Raw genomic sequence first — 10472 nt, forward strand, 5'->3', positions numbered from 1 at the left:
AGGTGCTCCACCAGGTAGCCTGCAGCATAGACACAGGTGCGAGAGTTAATATACAGGTGCTCCACCAGGTAGCCTGCAGCATAGACACAGGTGCGAGAGTTAATATACAGGTGCTTCACCAGGTAGCCTGCAGCATGGACACAGGTGCGAGAGTTAATATACAGGTGCTTCACCAGGTAGCCTGCAGCATGGACACAGGTGCGAGAGTTAATATACAGGTGCTTCACCAGGTAGCCTGCAGCATGGACACAGGTGCTAGAGTTAATATACAGGTGAGAGAGAGTTAACACACAGGTGAGAGAGTTAACACACAGATGAGAGAGAGTTAACACACAGATGAGAGAGAGTTAACACACAGATGGGCAGACACACACAGACACACCTGAACTATACGTATACATACACAGGGAGCCCGTTGTCAGAAACAAAATTAGTCTTAATATTAGTCGTAACATCAATCTTTTCTCATTTAAACGGTTGACAGAAACATCGTAAAGTTACGAGTTTCTCAGACTCGAGAGTTAGTACACAGGTAGACAAAGCCGTAGGTGGAAATACATGCTGTAATAGACACACACAGCTGTAAGTGAACATACATGCAGACGTAAGTGAAGATATAAGCAGCTTAAAGTGGATATATACTGAGCTCCCCCCACACACTTATTATGCGTCCGATGTACAGTCCACGGCTCCTGGCAAGTCAAAGCAGAGTCTGCGAATCCTGCCATCTAAGTATCGTCTGCACGCTTACCTTCATGCCGACTCGTTATAAGCGTTGGGAAATATTATTGTATCTGATCGAAATCGACTTGTTTTCGTAGCTAAAATCGGCGGGAAGCCAAAACGATAAATCGCGTATTGCGTCAGATAAAAAAATCGCGTATTGTCTCCGTAAAAAATACTACGATTAATCTTGTTTCTGATTTACACCAACCTGTTTGACAGCCGACAATATATTGAGTAGTAGCTTCACCGCCACACTGGCAATTCATCGTGGTTATTGTATTACCCCGAACAAGCTGAGCGATGGATATATCGTCACCATAGCACGACAGAACAAATATCTACACCTATTCTCTAAATACTAATATAAATTAACCCATAATCGAATGAATTAATTATCCACGATAAGAAAGTCTCATGATGTTGGGTTAGGATAGAACATCAGTCGACTTCACAGGTAAAAGAAACGTCTCAGCCCTCCGTAATTGTTTCATTTGAACGTTTGCGGTTCGTTCATCGCTGTTTGTTGTTTTGTTTTGCTACACACTTACAATTGTACACTACACGCTACACTTGTACTCTACGCGTACAATTTAATAGCGTTTGTTGCTGGCGAGATGTGTTCGGTAATTCATCCCTCTTTCTCTGTTCTCCCTATCTGTCACTCTCTTCCTCTCTCTCTCTCTATTCTCTGACTGAATTTTGCTGTTCAGCTGAAGGACACTTTCCCTAATACCGAAATTGCTCTGAGAATCTATCTTTCATTGATGGTCTCGAATTGTAGCGGTGAAAGGTCATTTTTAAAACTCAAGTTGATTAAAAATCACATGAGAACCACGATGAGCCAACAGATCGAGACTGGTAAACCTCAGTATTCTCGCTATCGAAAGTGACATTTTAAATTTGTTGAAACACGATGAAATACTCTCTGAATTTGCAAGCATGAAAGTGCAGAAAAAATACAGACTATAGGGCCCCCACACTAATGCGTGCCCCGGGCCCCCCACACGCTTAGTCCGGCCCTGCTGGCGCGACAAGCACGACACATCAGAAAACCTCGTGTTGGTGGCGCCCCCTATGAAAGACAAATGATCAACGCAATAAACATCCCGATAGAAATCTAGTTGATGGATAGTGATCGTGATACAAATACAAAGGTACCGGTCGCCGATTTAAACTAATTATTCAACCTAAACATATTCACTGTGCTTAACTAATCACTGGTACTAACACAATGACTGCTGCTTACAGTAATAATTAGATAATACTAATAGAGTTGGAATACATGTTACTTTATTGTGCATGCACATTGCCCGGCCATTGAGCGTGCAGGCATAGCAATAGCAATCCATCCAATGGGCAATAGCAATAGCAATACTCCAATAGCCAATAGGCCTACTACTACTAGTACTACTACTAGGATATCCCCGGATAAGGGTTAAGTTAGGATTAGATTAGGCACTTAGGGTTGCAGTGATAATGTACGGACATCCTAATGTAGGCCTGAGTCCCGACGTAGTACATAGAATCACAGGCCCTTGGAGGCTCAAGTTTCGAAAAAGTATAACTATAAGTCTATATTACAACGGGGTATCATCGGCCTGAAACTGTAATTGCAATTGCATTAGCTCCTGAATAGGCTGTAATCTAAAATGTACGTAAAAAATTATATGATACCCACAAAACTCCCTTGCTGAATATAATAATAATTCAGTGTAGGACCATGCGTGTTGCTATCACTGATCTCTATATATACTAATAGCGGTTAGCCCATCTATTGTCGGTGATACAGCGACGCCACAGTGCCACTGGCCGCCATCTTGCAACCATTCTCAAAAACTGAAACCTGCGAGTGCGTACCCCGTAAAGCCCTGCTCAGGTCGCCCTACGATTTGACTATCGGCGACTACTTTATCGCCGATTAGCAGCATAGCAACACTCACGTCGACTTGAAGTGACTTCACGCTGTACATCGCCGATCAGATCGTAGCATTCTGCAGGAAACGTAGACGGGTTCGCGGCCCCAGTATTTGTACTAGCACAAGCAGTTCTTTAGCACAAACAGAGCAAGCTTGACGCCGGGACCAGTCTACATATAACGAGTCACATGACCAACTAAACAGCGCTTACCATTAAACATCAGGAAACTTCGTAAATCTATCCTCAATTTTCTGAAAATCATTATAATCATGTGCAGAAAACGAATTTTAAAAATTGCCTGTGATATACGGAAAACTTAATATATATATTTGAGAAAGGGTTTGTGCAATAATCCCTCCTTGTAAACTGCTGTGTAGGCTGCCATTTTGTTAATCACGTGACTTTTGATAATCATGTGACTCGACACGTAGCGGCGATTGGCTGCCACTCACGATTTGTCGCCGACCGCCGCATAGAAATAGAACCGTTTCTATTCCTGAGATCGCAGTCGGCGACCGTATTTTCAATCGTAAGAGAACTCAAGTCGAGTTTAGTCGCCGATGTTTTTATCGGCGATCTGGCCGGTTTTTGACGTACGATCTTCAAATTTTGTCGGCGACTAGGTCGTAAGGGCGACCTGAGTTAGCCTTAACACTTCAAATGGATAATGATGAAGTACAGCTCATTTTATTATTCTTATCCTGACGAAAACAAACGGTGATAAATACATGACAGAATAAGTAAATCTATATAGATAGATAGATAGATAGATATATACAACGACAGAGGTTAGATAGAGTGATATATGATGGTATAAACATTGAGGTTTTGCTTATGACATCACAAATCACATGACGTAAATACGGCTCAGCCTATTGGCCTATTCTATGATAACACTAATTCAAGGAGTGGAGTCATGGCATCCGGTGGCTACACATAGCGGCCACAAAGAGCGATCCAGTTAGTATATAGAGATCAGTAGTTGCTATGTTCTTATCCCAACCCTGGCATTTTACTTTTCGCTTTTTGTTTTTACTGCTTCATTATTTTTTTACCAAGGCACTACACATAAAATTTGTTTTGCAAACCCTTCCCACCCACACGCAGCACTGGCACAAAGTCCGAGCAGGGCCATTGTTTTTTTCTCGCTAAGCACGCAAAACTCCTGCATTCGCCTCATGCACGCACTGCTCGCTTAAGCCCGGCGCACATTGCCAAACATTTTGCTCAAAAACATTATCGTAGCAATGTTCCATGAAATGTTTGGCAATGTGCGGTGAAAAAAGTCGCCGAACATTTGTTCCAAACAATGTTTCTAAAGATCGGAAATGTTTGATATCGCAAACATTGTTCGTCGAATGTTCGTCAATGTGCGCTGAATGTCGAACAATTCTGGGAACATTTGTAAAGTAGTAACCAATAGCAGCACGATATGTGGTCACATGATTTTTGTGTACAATATGGCGTCTGCTATATCGCTGCCAGTAGTGTGGACTTTTGAAAAGGAAGAGATTATGGTCGAAATGTGGGGGCAGCAGCCCCGTAAAATTAGTAAAGTTGTTAAAATTCTCTTGTGCAAACTGGGCATCGCCATTCACACCGATCACGTGACTCTTTACAACACAGCTACTAGACGGCGCCACGAGGTTGTTCGCTGCAAAATGTTTGGCAATGTGCGCTCAGCAATTGTTCACCTGCACATTGTCAGACAAAAACATTTGTTCGGACGAACATTTGTTCGGGAAAATGTTCGGCAATGTGCGCCAGGCTTTAGCCCACACCTGGACCTTTCTCTTTTTCTCCCTTTTACTTTATTTTCGCTCGCACTGACTTCGGCGGCGCACACACGTTTTGAATAAGAAAAATGGACAAACAAATGAAACGAGGGTTTCCGATCACGCCGTGATGATTTCAGGTCGGGCCGCCGGCGCCCCGCGACGAGACCTCGCGTCGCCATGGCAACCGCCACCACCGCCGCCTTCCCCCGGCAGCGCATCAGGAAGCTGCTCAGACTCAAGCTCGGCGCGTTCACGTTCGAGGTTCCTATCACGCTCGACCACGACGCCAGCGCTGCGACCTACGCGTGCAGCGCCAGTGACGCGGCGTCGTCGTGGCCCGGGGTCGCGCGCACGAGCGAACCACAAGCTCGCCGCTTCGTTTCGCTGCTGGCGCCCCCTGCCGTGGCGCCCCTGCCCGCTCGCGCGACCGGCAATGATGCCGCGACGGCGCCCGGCGTTTTCTACGTGTGTCGCGTGCGGCAAGACGGACGCGCAGAGATCGTCGCTAGCAACGCGCCGCCCGCAGGGGGCGCCACCGCGGCAGCCGACGACTACACGCTGTCCGGCGGCATCATGCGGCCAGCAGGGGGCGCCACCGCGGCGGCCGATGACACGCTGTCCGGCAGCATCCTGCGACGACTGCTAGCTAGCGAGACGCCGGCGCCCCCTGCAGCGGACGCGTGTAAACGGGCGACGGCTGGCGGGCGGGCGCGGCGCGAAGGGTTCAGCTGCGGTGCGTGCGCGCGTGCGGGCAAGCCGTCGCGCGAGTTCAGGCACATGCACTCGCTGCTCGTGCACATCGCGACGCGGCACCGCAGCGGTCGCCTCGACGCAAAGATCGCCACGGCAACGGCCAACGTCGACAAACACGGCGTCGCGAAATCCGACCGCGCGGCAATGATGGCGGCCGACATTGATGAAAGCACTTCTGCGGTCGCCACGGGAACTGATGGCGCGGTATCGACAAACATCAGTGAGAGCGTGGCGACAGTCGCCACGGTATCCAACAGTGCTGCAGCGACGAATCTCAGTGAAAGCGTCACGACGGTTACCGTGGAAACCAACCGCGCGGCATCGACAAACCTCAGCGAGAGTACGACGACCGTCGCCGTAGGAACCAACAGCACCGCATCGACAAACCTCAGCAACAGTACGCAGACCGTCGCCGTGGGAACCAACAGCAGCGCATCGACAAACCTCAGCGATAGTACGACGACCGTTGCCGTGGGAACCAACAGCACCGCATCGATGCGGCACCACAAAACTAACAGCGTAGCCGCCGTGGGAAGCAAACCGCTGTTCATTCTCGTCGTCAATCGGCGCCGCAACGACCGTCTCAACGAGACAATCCCCACCATTGCCACGGAAACCCGCGCGCGGGAGGCAACAGATGGACGCCGCAATGCGGAGCTCCCAGCTTCTTCATCCGTAACCACAGAGACAAGCTCCGTCTCTGCGCGGGGCACGGCGGACGCGGATTCGCGCGCGCCCGTCATCGTCGGTGGCCGCAAGCGAAAGCGAGAAACAGAAAACGAAGCCGGAGACGCATTGTCGACGCGGCGTGCCGTCGCCACGACGACGGGCGGTGAAGGAGATGCTGCAAAGACGAGCTACCGGGCGAAGCTGAGGAACCGCGGCGGCGGCTCGGACGCCGGGTCCGCGGAAGCCGCCACTGGTGCGGGGACATCGTCGGGGAGACCGCGGCGCAGCGCCGCTCGCTGCATGAAACATGGCTTCAGGTTAGCAATAGTTCACGCTGCTTCCCCGTCCCGCATTGTCGTCGCGGTCGACCGCTCTGATTCGTCGTTTCTGAGACTGCCGTCTCGCGACTTTAATTTAAATAGCCGTCTGCGTTCTCCTAAATTTATACATGGGCTATATCGTGATTCGAGTCTGCAGCTGGTAATAAATCACTAAAATTATTAGGTCTTTTTACGGTTTGTTTTTAGGAGAAACTCGGCGTGGGTGAAATCTCAATGCGAAGTTCACGTCAATGTCTATATTTTAAAATTCGATATAGCAAATCCATACTTTGTTGACGGAAGTCTTGAAGGTAGAAGTGCTAGGACTGGTGTTGAATTTTTTTTTTTGCATTTTCGAATGCAGGTTTACCCAAACTTTTCACTGCAGGTTTGTGAGGAAGGAAGACGGGATCTGTGAGCATTGCATGGACGATCTGGAATGCAATCTCTGCGGCCGCAAGTTGCCCAACAAGCAGCAGTACTCGCTTCATATAAGTTTCCACCGGCCCCTCTCGTGAGGAGAATTCGCCTGTCGCACGGATAACGCATCGTCCTCATGCATCGATGGAAAATGCCGCTGCTCCGACGGAAAACGCTGCTGCTCCCGTCGGCTTTTATGATTATTTGGTTGTTTAACCAGGATTTATTTCGTCTACACATCGATTTTCAACCGTCCGTCATTAATCTGACAAAAGAGATTATTTTTACACAATTCAAAAATTGCCCATGTGTGGCATGTAGCACAAATGGAGGTGGAAATCTCTTACCACTTATTAGGTCTTTGGAGGTGGAAAGACTTTAGTGTGACGTAACCTGTTACATCGATGTTTGGGATACTCGTGAAAAAGATGTGCATAGCATTCAATAGCTGCATCGTTTTGAAGAAGCCATTTTGATCTTCTGAGACTAGTCAAATTTACAAATGTGATAAACTTGTGTACGAAATATTGATATACTAGATACTTATCGTAGCAAGCCTGTATATTAAGTTGCTCTATGCATTTATGGCTTTGGGGTTATTTGCAATTCAGTCAACTGTTCCCAATAGTTATAAGCAGAGTAAAGAGAAAACATCATGAAAGTGTCGTTCGCTAGTTGATGTTCTAGTCTTTTAAGATTTTTACATATTAATATATATTTCCTTTGGTCGTTTAGTATAGCAAACAATCAAGGCGCCAAATTAGTTTTGCCATTGTAAATTAAGTTAAGCTGGTCAGTGTGTGTGTATTCAGACTTGAGAGAAAATCTCTCTCTGGCAGCATTACAATTTAAAGCAGTTTGTTTGCCTTTACCCGACCGACTAACCAAAAATGGCCCGATTGAAGTGTTTTGTTTTATTGCCTATTTTCAACATTTATTCATCACTCTTGATGAATAAGTAATGACTTAAGACTGATATCACATTTTATATTAATGCCATAAAGATGACGATGTCTATAAAACAGTATTTAATACATCTAGATAAATCTTTTAATAATGTAATTTTTATTCTTATTCCCTTAAAAAAATAACCTACCTACCTAACCAAGGTTAAAAAACAGTCGGGTTCAGGCAGACAAAAATTATTTTTGATGGTGGCCTGTTCGTTATTATAATGGTCTTACGATTGTGGAGTTTTACTTCAAATTACATTGTTTTAAAGCCATGGTTGTTGTCTTTTTGTGACATAAAACGGCCGGCATTCGGCAATTATAATACTCTGTTATTGGATTCAGTTGCGCTTGATACCATACTGAATAAAACTGAATATTATTCTAACAATTTTATAGCGTTGTTTGTCTGCAAGATTTCACTCAAAAATTTGCTGATAACACCGTAGCTAAACCCAAACGTTAATTATTGCACTTGTTTGCAATGGGCTCCTGATTTGCCAAACTTCAAATATGAGTCAACTTCAATGTCAAAAACATTCAACAGTAAAATACGGAGGCAATCTCAAATTTTGGATTCGGTTGCCATGGCAACGAACGTGTCGCGACGGCTTTCCCTGGAGGAAGCACGAACCGCGAGCGTGAGGAAATCTGCAAAGAAGAATGAGTTCAACGGCGTAAGAAAAAGCTAACTCCTGCGGAAGCGAAAAAACGACGGGCGCGAGGCGGACTGCACAAAACGACGTCTCCCGCGAGGGGAGGAGGCAAGCATCGCAGAGACCGCAAAGCCTAATCTCATCACATCGATTAAAAATTAAAACGGCACTGCGGAAATCGATACGCGGCGTAATGGTCGTCGTTACCCGCACGTCCGCAGCGAGCAAGTGACAGCGACAATCACATAAACATAGAAACTCTAGCAATTTTTACACGAATGCTAGTGAAAACATGCCTGCGAGGTGGACATCATTAAAATCCATGAGTTAGTAGGAAAGGTATTATTTGCCCATTGTTATACAACAGTAAATGTGTAGCAGGTGTATACTCAATTTGACTAAAAGCGATAGCCAAAATAATGCACTCGTTTCAGTCGCATCTTGCCTATGATAGTAGATTTGTCAACCATCCCTGTTGATCGTGGCAATAACAACGTCATGGCCGAAGCAACGCTATAAACGTATCGAACGGAAAATCGTCTCTCGTAAAATGTAGTTGGATTTTGATTGAGTTGTAATGTAAATAACTCGCTCACACGTGTGCATCGCACGTGTGCAGCTAGCGATGAGTTTCCCTCTACATGCTCAACCTTCCCCTCTCCCTCCGCTCCCCCTCTCCCCGCGCTCGCTCGAGTTTCCGTGAGCCAGGGCAGAAATCATTGCGGATTTCCAACACGCGTTTCCAGCCTAATAAGATTTGTGCCCAACTGTTGACGGACGGACGGACGGACGGACGGACGACCGGACGGACGCACGGACGGACGGACGATCATGCGATTCTACAAGCTGCATCTGACTATGTCAGATGAGCTAAAAACTCATTAGCTTGTTCGCGTGCGTGCGTGCGTGCGTGCATGCGCGTGTGTGTGCCTGTCTGTGTGCGTGCGTGCCTGCGTACATGCGTGTGTGCGTTACGTGCCTGCGTGTGTGCGTGTGTGCGTGCGCGCCTACGTGCATGCGTGCGTGTGCGTGCGTGCGTGCGCGTGCGTGCGTGCGTGCGTGCGTGCGCGCCTACGTGCGTGCGTGCTTGCGTGCGTGTCCATGTGCTTGCGTGTGTGCCTGCCTGCGTGCGTGTGTGCCTGCCTGCGTGCGTTCCTTTATGCTTCCATGCTTATGTGCGTGCGTGCCTTCATGCTTGCGTACGTGGGTGTCTGCGTGCTTGCGTGCGACAAAGCTCGCGAACGATCTCAATAATGCATGCAGCTTCGCTCAAGACAAAACTGTCGCTTGTTTCGCGGCGAGAGAGCCAGCGGCGCTGCTTACTACAGTACGAGGCAAGAAAAACATTTCGTGCGTCGGAACAAGACCCTTTGAAAATTTCCCGTTGTACGGCTTAAGAAACCCGCAAAGAGTCTAAAACAAGAGTGACATCATTAGGCTACGGGGCGCCGTGGGGGCTACTACTGCCCACGCCATCTAACGTAATATCTAAGCGCGCATTATTCGTCTGTGCCAAGTCCACGTGCCGATAGAAGAAGTGCGATAATTCTCATACATATTTCTGAATACAGTTCAAAGCTTACCGATGCTAGCTTTTTTGCGAAAGTTTCTACGCGTAGATGAGTGTGGTGATTGTTCGACTAAGAGCTTTCGCGTCAATCTAAGATGAGATGTATAATTCCGTGTTTAGTTTAGAGCTCAACGCGCTGGCGCGCGGAATTTATATTAACAAATTTTGCGGTTATTGCTAAGTGGATATTTCTCATATAGTTCATTTTGCTTGAATATTTCCTAACTCTCTCCCCCGCCAACCTATTCCCTAATGTCACCCACGTCCTATCGCCCAACGCACACACCCCAATCTTATTTCATAGCGGCTACGTTCACACTCTTTCCTAGCTGGTACTCCACACTATTTCGAATTCTACCCCCCCCCCCTATTTCTTAGCTTCTACCCCACCCTATTTCTTAGCTTCTAACCACGCCCTGTTTCCTAGTTTCTACCCCCACCCTATTTCCTAGCTTCTACCCCACCCTATTTCCTAGCTTCTACCCCCACCCTATTTCCTAGTTTCTACCCCCACCCTATTTCCTAGCTTCTACCCCACCCTATTTCCTAGCTTCTACCCCACCCTATTTCCTAGCTTCTACCCTACCCTATTTCCTAGCTTCTACCTCCACCCTATTTCCTAGCTTCTACCCCACCCTATTTCCTAGCTTCTACCCCCACCCGTATTTCTTAGCTTCTACCCCCACCCTATTTCCTAGTTTCTACCCCCACCC

General features: G+C 47.3%; 2 protein-coding genes across 2 annotated transcripts in view; both read left to right on the forward strand.

Annotated features, from left to right (window-relative positions):
• The first annotated feature begins 1824 nt into the window (after positions 1-1824).
• LOC106811206 (RNA-binding protein 25-like) overlaps positions 1825-10472 on the forward strand; it is a 12752-nt gene continuing 4104 nt past the window's right edge. The window contains exon 1 of the mRNA XM_014814759.1: positions 1825-1880. The gene's annotated coding sequence lies outside the window, so the exon portion shown is untranslated. The remainder of the gene's footprint in view (positions 1881-10472) is intronic.
• On the forward strand, positions 4599-7929 carry LOC106811205 (cell wall protein RBR3-like). The gene is made up of 2 exons (XM_014814758.1): positions 4599-6160; positions 6552-7929. The coding sequence occupies exons 1-2, from the start codon at positions 4599-4601 to the stop codon at positions 6679-6681; spliced, it is 1692 nt and encodes a 563-aa protein (XP_014670244.1). The 3' UTR covers positions 6682-7929.

The sequence above is a fragment of the Priapulus caudatus genome, unplaced genomic scaffold, assembly GCF_000485595.1.
Source record: "Priapulus caudatus unplaced genomic scaffold, Priapulus_caudatus-5.0.1 Scaffold514, whole genome shotgun sequence".
Lineage (NCBI taxonomy): Eukaryota > Metazoa > Priapulida > Priapulimorpha > Priapulimorphida > Priapulidae > Priapulus > Priapulus caudatus.

Excerpts from the sequence above, each read along its gene's own strand:
- LOC106811205 (XM_014814758.1), top strand. The coding sequence starts at position 4,599 with ATGGCAACCGCCACCACCGCCGCCTTCCCCCGGCAGCGCATCAGGAAG. Across the intron at positions 6,161-6,551 it reads TGCATGAAACATGGCTTCAG|GTTTGTGAGGAAGGAAGACG; the intron begins GTTAGCAATAGT and ends TTTTCACTGCAG.